This window comes from Poromitra crassiceps (genome assembly GCF_964638095.1).
Source record: "Poromitra crassiceps genome assembly, chromosome: 3".
Classification (NCBI taxonomy): domain Eukaryota; kingdom Metazoa; phylum Chordata; class Actinopteri; order Beryciformes; family Melamphaidae; genus Poromitra; species Poromitra crassiceps.
In genome coordinates this window covers 34,750,178-34,767,232 of record NC_139625.1, presented here as the reverse complement: position 1 = coordinate 34,767,232, position 17,055 = coordinate 34,750,178, and the positions used below count along the sequence as shown (strand labels likewise).

The window sequence follows — 17,055 nt, the reverse complement described above, 5'->3', positions numbered from 1 at the left end:
ACTCAGCTCCTACTGTATATCCGGGTACCACAAATGTGATTGGAACTGTGGTGGGAAATATTTCCTGTCTGCTTTCAGTGAATTTGTGTTAATGGAAAAGTTCCAATATTTGGCCTAGTGTTGCAGAAATATTCTGTTTAAAAAGATCTATGGTTTATTTGGACCTAATGACGCTGGCTGAAAGAGTTGCGTTTTTGTGAGGAGGTTTGGTGGGACTTAAAGCTGCTGTAAGTGACATATTTTTGTTAAAATAAGTGTTAAATACATCTATATTCTGATATTCTGACAGCAATCACTGATATATAGGGCTGGGTATTGGCAAGGATCTCACGATACGATACGTATCACGATACTTGGGTCACGATACGATTGTATCACGATATATTGCGATGCGATACATATTGCGATATATTGCGATATTCTACAGAATTAAAGATACAACACACTGTGTACCAACCAGGTAGTGTAATAATATGTACATCACTTTATACTGATAAGTTAGTGGACAAATTTAGTCAAAACTACTGAGTGTTGAGTGTTACTGAACGCATCGATATGGGAAATATCGGTACAGTATCGATTAGGGGTGGCCATCACCAGATGCAGAGGCCTGGCATGGCATGGCCTGCAAAAAATAATAATATTATTATTATATCGCGATACTTGGCGTCCAAGTATCGATACAGTATCGGGAAATAAAATATCGCGATATATTGCCGTATCGATTATATTGCCCAGCCCTACTGATATAGAGTATTTGCTCAGGGACATGGGTCTCCCACTGGCTCTACTTTGCAGTAAACAGAAGGTTTACTTCATCCCACTTCATTTAATCAGGAGAGAGAACTCCACAATGAGGATTGAGTCAACATGGTTCTCATTCCCAAGGAGTCAAATACTAGTCTCGCTTGCCAGACTATCTCTACACTTCGTTTCAGGAGAAAGTCTGGCTCAACTCATTCTCATTCTGGTATAGCGGGGAAAAAATGCTCCGTTATCTTTACAACCATCCACTGAAAGTACCAAGCAGGCCTCCTTTATTGCACAATCCAAATATTCGTCAAAACTTGCCATTTTCAACATGTTGGTTACTAGCTTGCTAGCTAGCGTCGTCGTCGTTTCACGGCTGTGGAGGCATTTGAGAGCGGACACGCATGGAGCGGAATACGATTTCCCTTCGCTCGGGCTAAAATGGTCGGAGCCAATGGCAGAGTTTATACCCGCAGCCTGCTTCCATCGAGTCAGACTAGTCAAATACTGATGCTTTGGGTTGGTGTTCGGGACCGGATCACCAACCCAAAGCCTCAGCATTTGACTACTTGGGAACTATGTTGCCCCATCCTTCCTCCAGAATCACTTACAGCAGAGGTACCCAAGTTGCTATGCTTACCCCTAGGGGTACGTGGAGGTACTACAGGGGGTACTTGAGAGAAAGGGGAAAATGGAAAATGTAAGAATAAATCCTGAAAATAAATGAAACGTTAAAATAAATCTGCTCAGGAAGGCATTAATTGCACCTCTTTCACTCCATTTCTTAATTTGTTTAATATATATATATAAACATAAATAAATAAAATATATAAACATAAATAAAAAATATTTATTACAATTATATAATAAATATAATAAAAACACATTCACGACTAGTGATTTTTTTTTTTTTTTTTTTTTTATCTTTAAGAAAGAACATGAGGTATTTACACGACATACATGGACTATCATATCCCATATCCCCCACAAAGAACATCAAAACACAACAAAACAAAACAAGAAAACTGCATAAAATACACAATAATCCAAGAACAAACAAGATTATTGGACAAACAACCAAACAAAAACAATGCATTTAGCTCCTATCCTGATAAGCCTACGACACTGGGGTAAAAAGTTCTTAAAGTCAAACTCTGTATGTGGTTGCCATAATTTGGGGATGTCTAAGAATCTGCCTTTGCTCTTGTAGTAAATGTTATCCAATGTAAGGTAGCTTGAGAGTTCATTCCACCAGTGAACTACAGCTGGGGGATTGGATGCTTTCCAATTTAAAGCTATGCATTTCCTAGCTGCCAACAGGGCAAGATCTATGTATTTACTTTGAATGCATTGTTTTTGTTTGGTTGTTTGTCCAATAGTCTTGTTTGTTCTTGGATTATTGTGTATCTTATGCAGTTTTCTTGTTTTGTTTTGTTGTGTTTTGATGTTCTTTGTGGGGGATATGGGATATGATAGTCCATGTATGTCGTGTAATTACCTCATGTTCTTTCTTAACACATTGACTGCCAGCCGTTTTTTTTTTGCTGTAGGTAGCTTTTGCCAAGCCGTTTTTTTGAGGATTCTGGCTCATTTTACAAGAGCCGAGGATTCTTTTCTGCTTGGAGTTTGTCAACACAAAGTTCACAAAAGTACTAATAGAATGTGTGCTTTCTCTGTCTAAAAGAGTTAGTTTGTAGAGTTAGTAGTTATGTAGATATTAGCCGTTGAGTACAGCATGGTTTTAGCGTGTGAGACAGGAAGCTGAGATAATCGCAGTTTTGTGAAATTCAATCAAACACGCAGAACAGTCACTTTAACCATTTATTTTTGGCATCAGTGAGAGATCAGACATCCAAACAATATAGTTCCGAACGCCCTCTCCTTCAACTCCTCCCTCCGTGGGCGTGTCTAGTGGCTTTCAGCCTGCGTTTGTCACAAGTGAGTGCTCTGCTGCTGGGAGCCTGGCAGGGAGTTTGAGCAGCCTGCCTCCCTGGCAGCGAGTGTGGATACTGTAGGTCTCACTCGTCTCTTGGGTTTGAGAGCCCCGATGAAGCCCCGTGCGACTCTAGGCTTTATGCTGCCCACCATGGACAGTAGCCACACAGTCCATTTCAGGAAACCCCCACCGCAGCAGCGCGAAACCGTCCCCGCCTACAGTATGAGAATGAGGCTCGTTCGTTTCTGACTGTAAAATCGCCAAGCCATTTCCTTGATTTCCTTCCTTGGAGGAAGCAGCCGCGGGAGGCGGCTGCTTTTGGTTGACTTTATATCTGTCGGGAGAGGACCGTCGCCACCTAGCTGGTCGGTAAAATAGATTATACACATTCAATACTTCCAATATCTCCATAGGAGACGCGGGGGGCATTGATCCACGTAGCACCGTCAAAAAAAAATTTTTTTTTTTTTTGACGACTCAACTCGTCGGTGGCAGTGAACAGCTGGATTGTGTTTGACGACTCAACTCGTTGTTGGCAATTAACACATTCACTGCCAACAACGTGTAAACACGTTTTCAGAATCCAGCTGTTGACTGCCAACAACGTGTAAACACGTTTTTGGCATCGATTTTTTTTTTTTAACGGGGGGTTGTGCATCTAACCCTTTTACATATCTTATATAAGTATTGGACGTGTACAACGTGTACAACCCATTCCACCGACCCACTAAGTGGCGACAAGGAAGTAGGAAGGCAAGCAAAAAGCAGTGTGATCCATTTCCATTCTCATGAAAATGGATTGGCGGAGGCGCTTTCGTTTTCGCGTTGATTGCTGGCGGTGCGGGATTGCAAACTTGCATCGTGGATTGCGGATGGAGCACACTTTGAGGCACGCAGCGTAAATATGACCAGAGTCGCAGGGGCTTCATCGGAGCTCTCGGCCAGGGCTCCGGGAGGCGGGCGAGTCCAGCCGGGCTTCCTCGGGGAGCGGCCACGCAGACAGGCACAGCCAGGCACAGCGGCAGCGGGGCAGTGAGGCTGGTGACAAGCAGCAGGCCATTTTGCCTTGCAAAATAGCACCAAATTGGAAACAGCCATAAAAGGCTTTTAGAATGGGATTTTCAACCCATTCTTTTTTGTTTCTTTTTCGCTCTAATTTAGAGTAATTTAATTTCTATTCAGAAATTTATTTGAGAGGTCGAGAGTATGAGAAAGTGAATTTGCACAGGTAGGAAAGTGCTTGTTACACGGCGCTGCAGCCAAGAAGAACGCCCACGGAGGGAGGAGTTGAGGGAGGGAGAGAGAGAGAGAGAGAGAGAGAGAGAGAGAGAGGGAGGGAGAGCGAGAGGGAGGGAGAGAGAGAGAGAGAGCGAGAGGGGGAGGGAGAGAGAGAGAGCCAAAAATGAATGGTTAAAGTGACTGTTCTATCCAATTTCACAAAAAGCCGTTTATCTCTGAATATTTTTTCTGACGCTAAAACCATGCTGTATTCAACTGCTAATGCTTACATAAATACTAACTCTACAAACTAACTCTTTTAGACAGAGAAAGTACACATTCTATTAGTACTTATATATATATATATACACATATATATATGTTTTGCAATGTTTCATTCATTGCATCATATGCTATGGTTTTCTCTTGCTGTTTTTCTAAGTAAAATGTTGTAGTCGGGTAAAGGGGGTACGGTACTTGGATTCAGAAATCAAGGAAATTGGGTACTGAAGCCAAAAAAGGTTTGAGAACCACTGGCTTACAGCACCTTTAATGCTCACTTTTGCATCCCAGAAGGTGGGACATTTTTATTTATTGATTTATTTATTTTTGACCAGTGGTTGATTTACAGTAGCTTCTAAAACATAGCTGGCCGAGGCCGGCAGACACAACCGCCTCAGCTTTGACACCCCCCCCACACCCCCCCTGCCCCACTACAATGGCTGAGAGCTTGTCACAATAATTAGTCTCACCTCCACCCGTGACCCCATGAATATGCCTCATTTAACGTCACACTGGCACTGGCAGATACCTGGCTAGCTGACGCATGTGGTTGGTATTTATCATAATACACGCATCCCTCGGAATCTGTGCTGTTAGAGCGCGTATTACATTCATTTGAAACGGGCAACACTCAAACGTTTTCAATCTATTTCTCTGTATTTGTTGCTCTAACCCCTTATTTTATGGTCTGACCCAGAGGATGAAGGCCGAGTTCAGCCACAAACGAATGAGGTATTATTCAGTCCCGCCTATCTGGGCAGATGCGGTCAACGGCAAACCTTTGTAAGGATGTCACCCCTGATAAGAAATGGTCAAATTATTCAAACAGAACCCTTTGTCCACTTGATAAGCTCAGGCTATAAACGCTTGTCCCAGAGATTTGAATGGAATATGTCTTAATATGAGAGCGACTGCAGCTGCTATGAAAGAAAAGACAATTAGGTGTGATTGGTTGTCTAACAGCACACAAAAGACATGACCCCTCTGGTTTTAATTGGAAGTAATATATTATGCAAGGCGTTACAAGGTGTGACAGTATCAGCGCAGTACCAAGCCAGAAAAACACACACTTCCACATACATAGGCTAGCTGCTATCTTTTCCCCATGCCAAGCAGAAAATAGCTTCTCTAACAGAAAACATTGCACATTTATGCCATCACGTCACAGAAGATGTATTGTCTGTTTGGTTTGCATGCTTCATCTTTGATTACTTTCAGCGTCACGTTAAAAAGAAGAAGAAAAATAAATACCAGATTATGTACAGTCCAAGCACAAACTCGTGAATAAAGTTGTCACGCCTGGATGTTGGCATTGGCAGAACTTGTGTGTTCTGCCTGTTTGGTGACTAACAGCATGAGGCAGCTTACTGTAAAAAGCAGCATTGCACTGGACCTCATTGGCTCTACTCAAGCTTCTCCATCTGCTCTCCCTCCCTGCCTGCCTCAGCAGCCAGCTGCACCTCCACTCTGTGTGTGTGTGTGTGTGTGCGTGCGTGCGTGCGTGCTTGCGTGCGTGCGCATGTGTGTGTGTCTTAGAGAATGTGCATTTGCAATTGTGTGTACACGCCTGTGTGTGTATCTATTTGCGTTTCTCTTTATTATTTGATGTATGCGTGTGCAGAAGCGCACCCATCTATCCATATTTGCCCCTGTAACTGCAGCATGTTTGTTCCACAGTGTATTACCTTCCAGGAACTGTTGCTATGCGAAGTGCAGCCACTTAGTTGTCAAGCACAGCTGAGGGTTTTTCCCCTCCCGCTCCATCTCTCCACCTCTCTGCACCTCTCCACAGAGGAGGCTCTTTGGGGCTTTGGTGTGGCAGCTGTAATCCCTCCCCCATGCACCCAGAGGTCTGCTTGGGAGAAGCATCCACACATACTGTCTGCATTGCCCCACACAATACTGTTTCAGCTGACAGGGCCAGCCTGCCTCTTAGCCAAGTGTGAGCGTATGTGTGTATTGAATGGGATTAGCCTTTGCATGGCTTCTTTAACCAAGTTGCCTCGGCTCTGAATGAGAGGCCCCCACATATGCATACACACACTAGGCATATGCTCTGCCCCCTTGCATGCAACTTGCCATGCATAGTTGCATACCTTACCTCCAAAAGCAGATTGTACGGTATACAGGTGTGTGTGTGTGTGTGTGGGGGGGGGGGGGGGGGGGGGGGGGTTGAGTGTGCATGTTTGCGGTGGGAGCTGAGCACAAGGATAAAGTCTTAATTAAATCAAACAGTGTAAACCTGTCCAATGGCTGTAATCAACTGCCCCAGCGCGCCTTATCTAGCGCTGCCAACGGATGCTCTGCCATCTGTTATGCAGATCGATACACTCACACATCACAGGAGAAATGGATTAGTGGCTATGAAGACCCCCTCCTCTCTCCCCCCTTCCTCCACTGGCTTATGATATAAATGGACCCCCCCCCCCCCCCCCCTATGCTCCTGGATCATCTCGAGCCAAAACAGCCCGCTCAGGGGAAGCACTGTTGCAGTTGAAGTTTAGCCACCTTACTGCTGCATCTGTCAGTCATTGCTATAGTGTAGAAATGCCACACTGAGGCAATTAGGTGCTGTGTCCACAGAAAGCTTTTTTCATTACAAAATTATGGTACAAATAGATAACAAGATATAAAAAAAACATTAAGAAAAACAAGACCAATCCCTATGTAACGTATCTTCAAAAAGACTATAGAGACCAATCGCTCCAATTTTGGAGTCCTCGAGCCTGTTCCATTTATTAATATGAATGCCCAGAGCGCTTCCAAAGCGCACAGACACACAGCACACGGAGCTGACAGTTGGCTAACGTCAGCTCCAGTTAGTAGCTAACGTTAGCTAGCTAGCATAACAAGCTAAATAGCAAGCTGACGTCAACAAGATAATGCAATTAATAATTCTCACCCACTCAATCACTCAATCAGCCTCTCCTCCCCCATGTTTGTTGATCTCTTTAGTTCCGCCTCTTACTCGATTTTGATTGGTCGGTCGAAAAAAGTGACATCGATGAGCAGCGCTCTTCTCCAAAAGTGTAACCATATTCTACTTGAGGCGCCCAGAGAGATCCGCCAAAAAACACTAGCCACTGAGGCGCTTAGAGCGCTGAAACACCAGGCGCTTTGCTGTGAAGAGAGAGCCCCTCGCGCATCTTCACCATAGAAAATGAATTGCAGAAAGGCGTTGGCAGCTCAAGAAAATGCTTTCTGTGGACACGGCCCCTTAATCAGCACATAATTGCTGTAAGTCAAACCCCTCCTCCCAATTTTTCTCCCCTCTCAGGTGCTGCACTGTTGTGTGTCTGGCTCCAACCTGCACACCCAACAGAGCCACTACCTCCTCAGCCTGTCGGACCTGTCCACCGACTATGACCTCATGTTGGGTCAGGTCAAGAGCTGTGAGCCCCTGACCTCCCAGACTGCCGCCACCGACTTTGGCAACCTTCTCACCGTAGCAGAGGGTAAGGACACCTGACCATGGCGTCTCTGCATTCACATCCTGATGCCCATTTACTACCTGCTACGTAGGAGAGTCCACCAGGCTGGCAGATGACCGATGGAGCAAGATTGATTGGAGGTGGGGGGAGGGGTGTATGTGCATGTGTCTGTATGCGCGGTTACATGTGCACAAGAGAGTGATAATGGCAGTTGATGGTTAATATCAGCTGTCACCCTCATAGCTTATCCCTAAATTGCAATCCCTGGTCACCCATTCACACGCTACCCCATTTTAGCACCACTCTGGACCTCTCACAGACCACAGAGACATATAGTATATCCGAAAATCCAAAAGAGATTGCAGGGAAATGTAACCTCTAAGTACCGTAGTCCATCCATTTGGAGCCTCTCCATTAAATGTCAATATCTTATTAAAAGTATGAAGAGGAAATCAACCATCACAGGGAATGGAATGTTCACATTAGTGCTCAGCCCCAGAGAGAGGAGCCATTACGGGGTTTAGATAAAAATGTTTTTTTTTTGTGACCTTGTGATTCCATTAGGCATTGTATTCCTCTCCCCCTGCATGTCCTCAACTTCAGAGAAGTCCTTTGAGCCCAAATACACAGTGCAAATGTCCACTGCAACAATGAAGATTTTTTTGCAGTAGCTTTTGCCTGAAAACTTCTCACCTTCTTGGTGCACAGCTGCACAGAGCCTTGGTAGAGACAACAGAACATCATCAAAAGGGCAAAACAAAGAATGCCGACCTGGTTATATGCATCCCCCCCGACACACACACACACACACACACACACACACACACACACACACACTGTCTCATATTGATCAAGTCACATCAAAGGAGCAGCACATCTCTAATGCAGCATGGCCTGCTTTCCAAAGAGCTTTCTCCACTTTGATGGCGGATGATGGTATTGATAGCAGTGTCACAATGCAGGAGTGTCTTCTTGTTTTTCCCGCATCACTGCAGAATAAAGCTTTTCAAGTTGGGAGTAAAAACCTGCACATTGACATCAATGTGTCTGGCTAAGTAGCGTCCTATCCAGCGGCCTGTAAAGATGGTGGTGCTTCTCATTGGCGCTCGGCCAGTCTCGCCGTTCGCCCATTGTAAGACGACTCAATGGGCTTTTCAAAGTTGTCTCATCATTAGATGCTACCTACTTAGAGGTGTGCTGGCCAGGCCATTGTGAGAAATGGATAAACTAGTCCTATAGTGATAGTCCTATAGTGATCATAAATGAGATTCGGCTTTGCATAGAAAGGGCAACAGCATGTCTACACATGAATGTTGGGCTTTTGAAATATGGTTGTCAAAAGATAACCCCATACACACCAAGCTTTATTCTGACCGCATCAGAAACCTGTATCATACTGTAGATTACATTTTACAGTTTCTCATATTCCCTTTAAAGGAAAACGCCACTTTTTCAGGAGTTTAGGGTTAGGGTCATTTGCCATATCCCCCCACATAACCAAGCTACACCGTGCATTTACCGTCACTGTCCGAGCAGTATACACTGAGCTACAGTCGGGAAGTTAGTAAGTATCACCTTAGAATGGAGGCCAATGGTACACCCGTTCAAAATAACCAAAAACACAGATTTAATAGCGCCAAAATACTTCTTGTACTTGTTGTCGGGTCTTGAGTTCTCTGGTGGTCTTACCTATGTAGAACAGGCCACACGGGCACTCTAATAAATATACAACAAATTTGGTTTTACATGTAATTCTACTTTTAATATAATATTTCTTCCCAGAGTGGGGATGAAAGCAGGAATCACCTCTGATCATGGCATTACAGTGAATGCAATTTAAACAAGGAAAATTACCGCTCGGTATATTGGACAAGAAATGTACCGGGGGGGTATAGCAGTCAGCTCTGACTACCATGTCTCTTATGTCTAGCCCGTTTAAGGGCAAACAGAGGAGGCTTGGTGAAGGCATGGCCCACTAGAGGGTCGCTCTGCAGAATGTGCCAATGGCTCAAAATAAATGTTTTAATGTCCTGCGAAACAGGAGAAAAAGTGGTTGCAAACAATATTAAAATCACGGTCCGAGGAAGTTTTAGGAACCAACAGCTCGTCACGTTGTGTGCTGACTTTTCTGTTGTGACTGGATATTACATGTGCCCTGCACCGAAGTTGCATAATTTTTGGGAGTGTGCTCGCTTTTCACTTTTTTCCAAGTACCCGAAGCACAACATGTATTTTGGCGCTATTAGATCTGTGTTTTTGGTTATTTTGAACGGGTGTACCATTGGCCTCCGTTCTAAGGCGATACTTACTAACTTCACGACTGTAGCTCACTGTATACTGCTCAGACGGTGATGGTAAAGGCATGGTGTACCTTGCTTGGATATGTGGGGGGGATATGGCAAATGAGCTAAACTCCCGAAAAAGTGGCATATCCCTTTAAGATTCTCTCAGTCAGTATGGTCAGTATTTTTCTCCCCCCGCCCCCTCCTCTTCCTCCAGAAAAGAGACGTCGTAACATGGAGCTGATCCCCTTAACGGCACGGATGGTCATGACGCACCTCGTCAACCACCTGGGCCACCATCCGCTGAGTGGCAGCGCCGCCCTCCTCCACAGCCTGGTGAGCGAAAACCATGACAACCCGTACGTGGAGTCTGTGGAGCTGTCCTCCGAGGTCTTCAAGAGCCCCAACCTGCAGCTGTTCGTCTTCAACGACAGCACGCTGGTGTCTTTCCTCCAGGTCCCCGCCGAGGCCCCCGCCGTGGGACAGCCCCCGCACCCCTCCTCCCAGGTAGGCATGAAATGATTAACAGTTTAATGATAAACCGTGATAACATTCCTGACGGTTAGTATTACCATTTGAAATTCTAATGATCATTAAAACAGTGTTTGATTACAGCGCTTTGAAAAACACTGTAAATCAGGGCTGCCCAAACTTTTTTAGAATGAGAGCTACTTACAAAAACATTAAACTAGTCATGAGCTATCTTTTCCATATTTAGCACATTTTAACAGTATTATATTATTTATTTAACATGATTGAATAATGTATACTGAGTTAGCTATACATGAGTTGGATATAGTTCATACATAAAAAAAATACATTTTGGATTTCTTTGGCGAACTACTTATTGTTGGCCCGAGGTCTACCGGTAGATCACGATCTACCTATTGGGAACTCCTGCTGTAAATACTGTCCATCATTAACCAAAGTTAGCAACAGTCTCTGGAGTTTTCTATATAAAACTTGGTGAAATTATTTCAGTGAGTGTATCAGTACTTTTTGAAAAATGTCAGCACATTTGAACAATACCTCTGATGACATACAGATAATTTTGGTTAGTATACTCAGATGAATTTTCATGCAGTTTAATCTCTACTCGCAGGTGCGCGTCATTGTCCGCGACATCTCGGGCAAGTACTCGTGGGACGGCTCCATCCTCTACCACACCACCCAGGAAGATGATGGTGTTGGGGTGTTTAATGGCGTCGACCGCCCTCTTTCCACCACCGCCACCACCAGCAGTACCGTCACTCACAGCCGAAAGCAGCCCGCCTCCTCAACAAAGGCCTCTGACCAGCGCTGCTCGGTCTCAGACTCCCTCTCTGGCTGCTGCGAGGAGGAGGAGGTGCTGGATGTTCTGGACCGGCTGCTGGAGGATTTGGGGCAGAGCAGCCCGGAGTGCCTGCCCCAGCCCCAGCTCAGGCTCAACCAGCCGGCCCCCTCGCCCTGCGGCATGAACCTGGAGCAGGAGGGAGCCATCCTGGAGGCCATCCTCCATCAGATGCAGCAGGAGGAGGAGCAGGTGAGGAGGTGGGACGCTGACGTGAGCGTCCGGGCCGCCTGCCAAAGGGAGCCCACCCACCAGGAGCCCAAAGCCCCCTTCTACTTCTGCCGGCTGCTGCTTAATGACCTCGGGATGAACTCCTGGGACCGCAGGTAATACGTCAGACTAGAGTTATGTACCATCAGGTAGAGTTATGTACCATCAGGTAGAGTTATGTACCATCAGGTAATACATCAGCTAGAGTTATGTACCATCAGGTAATACATCAGACTAGAGTTATGTACCATCATGTAGAGTTATGTACCATCAGGCAATACATCAGCTAGAGTTATGTACCATCAGGTAATACGTCAGACTAGAGTTATGTACCATCAGGTAATACGTCAGACTAGAGTTATGTACCATCAGGTAGAGTTATGTACCATCAGGTAGAGTTATGTACCATCAGGTAATACATCAGCTAGAGTTATGTACCATCAGGTAATACGTCAGACTAGAGTTATGTACCATCAGGTAGAGTTATGTACCATCAGGTAGAGTTATGTACCATCAGGTAATACATCAGCTAGAGTTATGTACCATCAGGTAATACGTCAGACTAGAGTTATGTCCCATCAGGTAGAGTTATGTGCCATCAGGTAATACATCAGACTAGAGTTATGTACCATCAGGTAATACATCAGACTAGAGTTATCTACCATCAGACTAGAGTTATCTACCATCAGGTAATACATCAGACTAGAGTTATCTACCATCAGGTAATACATCAGACTAGAGTTATGTACCATCAGACTAGAGTTATCTACCATCAGGTAATACATCAGACTAGAGTTATCTACCATCAGGTAATACATCAGACTAGAGTTATGTACCATCAGACTAGAGTTATCTACCATCAGGTAATACATCAGACTAGAGTTATCTACCATCAGGTAATACATCAGACTAGAGTTATCTACCATCAGGTAATATATCAGACTAGAGTTATGTACCATCAGACTAGAGTTATCTACCATCAGGTAATACATCAGACTAGAGTTATCTACCATCAGGTAATACATCAGACTAGAGTTATCTACCATCAGACTAGAGTTATCTACCATCAAGTAATACATCAGACTAGAGTTATGTACCATCAGGTAATACATCAGACTAGAGTTATGTACCATCAGGTAATACATCAGACTAGAGTTATGTACCATCAGGTAATACATCAGACTAGAGTTATGTACCATCAGGTAATACATCAGACTAGAGTTATGTACCATCAGGTAATACATCAGACTAGAGTTATGTACCATCAGGTAATACGTCAGACTAGAGTTATGTACCATCAGGTAATACATCAGACTAGAGTTATGTACCATCAGGTAATACAGCAGGCTAGAGTTATGTACCATCAGGTAATACAGCAGGCTAGAGTTATGTACCATCAGGTAATACATCAGACTAGAGTTATGTACCATCAGGTAATACGTCAGACTAGAGTTATGTACCATCAGGTAGAGTTATGTACCATCAGGTAATACATCAGACTAGAGTTATGTACCATCAGGTAGAGTTATGTACCATCAGGTAATACATCAGACTAGAGTTATGTACCATCAGGTAATACGTCAGACTAGAGTTATGTACCATCAGGTAGAGTTATGTACCATCAGGTAATACATCAGACTAGAGTTATCTACCATCAGGTAATACATCAGACTAGAGTTATGTACCATCAGGTAATACATCAGACTAGAGTTATGTACCATCAGGTAATACATCAGACTAGAGTTATGTACCATCAGGTAGAGTTATGTACCATCAGGTAATACATCAGACTAGAGTTATGTACCATCAGGTAATACATCAGACTAGAGTTATGTACCATCAGGTAATACGTCAGACTAGAGTTATGTACCATCAGGTAATACATCAGACTAGAGTTATGTACCATCAGGTAATACATCAGACTAGAGTTATGTACCATCAGGTAATACGTCAGACTAGAGTTATGTACCATCAGGTAGAGTTATGTACCATCAGGTAATACATCAGACTAGAGTTATGTACCATCAGGTAATACATCAGACTAGAGTTATGTACCATCAGGTAATACATCAGACTAGAGTTATGTACCATCAGGTAGAGTTATGTACCATCAGGTAATACATCAGACTAGAGTTATGTACCATCAGGTAATACATCAGACTAGAGTTATGTACCATCAGGTAGAGTTATGTACCATCAGGTAATACATCAGACTAGAGTTATGTACCATCAGGTAATACGTCAGACTAGAGTTATGTACCATCAGGTAATACATCAGACTAGAGTTATGTACCATCAGGTAATACATCAGACTAGAGTTATGTACCATCAGGTAATACGTCAGACTAGAGTTATGTACCATCAGGTAGAGTTATGTACCATCAGGTAATACATCAGACTAGAGTTATGTACCATCAGGTAATACATCAGACTAGAGTTATGTACCATCAGGTAATACATCAGACTAGAGTTATGTACCATCAGGTAGAGTTATGTACCATCAGGTAATACATCAGACTAGAGTTATGTACCATCAGGTAATACATCAGACTAGAGTTATGTACCATCAGGTAGAGTTATGTACCATCAGGTAATACATCAGACTAGAGTTATGTACCATCAGGTAATACGTCAGACTAGAGTTATGTACCATCAGGTAATACATCAGACTAGAGTTATGTACCATCAGGTAGAGTTATGTACCATCAGGTAATACATCAGACTAGAGTTATGTACCATCAGGTAATACATCAGACTAGAGTTATGTACCATCAGGTAGAGTTATGTACCATCAGGTAATACATCAGACTAGAGTTATGTACCATCAGGTAATACGTCAGACTAGAGTTATGTACCATCAGGTAATACATCAGACTAGAGTTATGTACCATCAGGTAATACATCAGACTAGAGTTATGTACCATCACGACAAAGAGTGGCTGTGAAAAATCATGAATCGGCCCAATGATCATCACCATGATTCAACATCCTGTCAACAAACTACACCTTAAATTTAACTAGTAGGATAGCCACACAAAACAGTGCTAAGAATAGCCTCTGTAGCCTGTTCAAGGAGAATTTCAGTATTTTTCAACCTGGACCCTATTTTGGTAACTTTTTGTCTCTAAGTAACTAATCTGAGCAAAAAAATGAAATTGGTCCAGTATTGACCAAGATTACAGCCGTTTTGCATGCATGCCCCCTTCCTCAGCAGCCCGTGCATGAACATCCACTAAACAAGCTTATTTTTGCAATGGACACAGGCTCACATTGTTATTGTAAAAGAGAGAGAAAATGAGCAATTGTATTGACGTTGCTACAGTGTGTCCACCCTCTCTCTCTGCCTGTTGCTGTCCTTCACGTTGGTAGAGATAGAAGCTCCCATTGCTTCTCTCTGTCTCTCAATGCCCCTGCTCTTCAGTTTGTATCGTATAACGTTACTCGGGCGGGCTCAAATAAATACAGGCGGCCTTCGAATTCAAATGTCTCGTCCATATTCTCGAAATCATCTAAATATAGAGAGCCGCAGGAATGAGTCCGAAAGTATACTAACGGGGTTCTTCAGTGGAAAAGTCTATGGGATTTAACATGGGGGTTTCACTTAAGGGTTTTCACAAGTGCATAAAATAAGGTCTGTGCCTGTGGTTAACAAAAGTTTATGGAAACGTGGATCTGGGTTCTGCATGATAATCTTCACAAACGTGAATAACTTTTATGACTTTTGGAACGTAAATGCGTTTTTTTTTTTTTTACACAATTTTTATAAAACACTTCAAAAGGCATACAAGTTATTCACGTTTGTGAAGAGTATCATACTGAACCCAAATTCGCATTCCCATAAACCTTTGTTAACCACAGACCTTATTTTATGCATTTAAGTGAAATCCCATTCTAAAACCCCATAGACTTTTCCACTGAAGAACCAAATGGCGGCAATTTCTGGATAAAGCCTACAAAAATATGTCATCCCTGTGGTACTCTATTCAGCCATAACTTACAAAATCTTTCAGATAACGATAAGCTACGCTTTCTGTTACTCTAAGCCAAACATGGCTCCTCCCGGCTTGCCACCACAGCTGACTTCCTGCAACATCGCAGCTCTTGCAAAACTTGAGCGAGATTCTTGCGAGAGTTAGATCAAGCAGAAGGTAAATATCTCTATCATAATGTAATGGAATAATCCAAGCCTGTCAGTGGCAAAAACACGCTTGTTTAGAGGACGTATGTGCACAGGCTTTCCGAGGCAAGAGGGGCGGAATGGTCCATTTACATCATAAAGCAGCTGCCAACTCAAGCAATCTTGGTCAATACTGCACCAATTTCAAACATTTTCGCTCAGATTAGTTACTTAGACACAAACAGTTACGGAAATATGGTCCAGGTTGAAAAATACAGAAATTTTCCATTAATATTGCTATTGTATGTCCGTTACTTCACCCTCATCCTCAAAGTGAGCCAGCTGTAGCCTCGTTTCTAGAGCCCCCTATGAAGGGAGAGAAAAAGGAAAGCTGTTAAAAGCAGGCTGGGGTCTGGAGTCTGGTAATCTCCTCTCCACAGGCTCAATGTGCCCAGCTGTTTGCACCTGCCTTGGTGTGTCACATCTTTGCAGTGCTTCCCCGTAAATTAAAAGCTCACACCTCTTAATGGTGAAGGTGCAACATCCACACGACTAGTAGGAGATTGCTGTTTGCACCTGTGCCTTCTTTGCCTCTCTTCATATCGAATGCAAAAGGAAACTTGTTGAAGGCAAATTTATTTTCACAATTTTCCAGTAAATTGCCAATGTCACTTAACATGGCTGTTCCTGCTTATAAGCAGCTTCATCAATTAAATTCTGCAGTTGGGATTAGAGATTTCATCTGTAACCGAGTCTCTTTTCCTATTATGCAGGAAAAGCTTCCATCTACTGAAGAAAAACTCCAAGCTCTTGAGGGAACTGAAGAACTTGGATTCCAGGCAGTGGTATGCTCTTTTAGATTGAAGATTGAATCTGGAGTGTCTATTACACAATGTGCCCTGGATAAATTAAGTATATCTAAAATTCCAAAGACCACACAGCATGATCTTAGATACAGGTTTTGTTTTGCTAATTAGAACCTCAATTTAGGTCAAGTCAGCCAAGTATTATAGCCAGATACCTTTAATATAGAGAGAGACACTCCACTGCAGGCTTCGCCAATAATAAGAAATGGTACCATTCCGGTCTCCTAAATGGGCGTGGTCATCAGGTTATGATTGGCTGTCTGTCAATGGTATGAAACGTCATTGGCTGACCAGTCTCCTAAGTGGGCGTGGCAGTGGCGATACCTCGGTGGCACAGATACAGGAAGTCACTGGAAGTTGGGGTGACTTGCTTTATCCCATCGTCTTTGTTATAGCTCCTTCTGTCCATCATGAATCTGCTACTGCAGCCCGCTCATGAACCTGCCTCTCATGAGTGAAGTTCACACTGAGAAGGTGACAAGTCTTTCAATTGTTCATCTTGTCCCTCTTCTCCTTCCCTTCCTCCCCCATGTTTTTCCTAACTGACACCATCTCCTGCTAATCACAGGCATAGTCTCTGTCTGGATATGAGGAATGTTACCTTATCTGAAAAGGGGAAACTCGTGGGTACCC

General features: G+C 43.5%; 1 protein-coding gene across 1 annotated transcript in view; it reads left to right on the top strand.

The window, feature by feature from the left end:
• ralgapa2 (Ral GTPase activating protein catalytic subunit alpha 2) overlaps positions 1-17,055 on the top strand; it is a 184,104-nt gene that overhangs the window by 113,320 nt on the left and 53,729 nt on the right. Inside the window, exons 32-35 of the mRNA XM_083634146.1 lie at positions 7,464-7,641; positions 10,117-10,406; positions 11,002-11,555; positions 16,330-16,401. Coding sequence (XP_083490272.1) covers positions 7,464-7,641; positions 10,117-10,406; positions 11,002-11,555; positions 16,330-16,401 — 1,094 coding nt within the window. The remainder of the gene's footprint in view (positions 1-7,463; positions 7,642-10,116; positions 10,407-11,001; positions 11,556-16,329; positions 16,402-17,055) is intronic.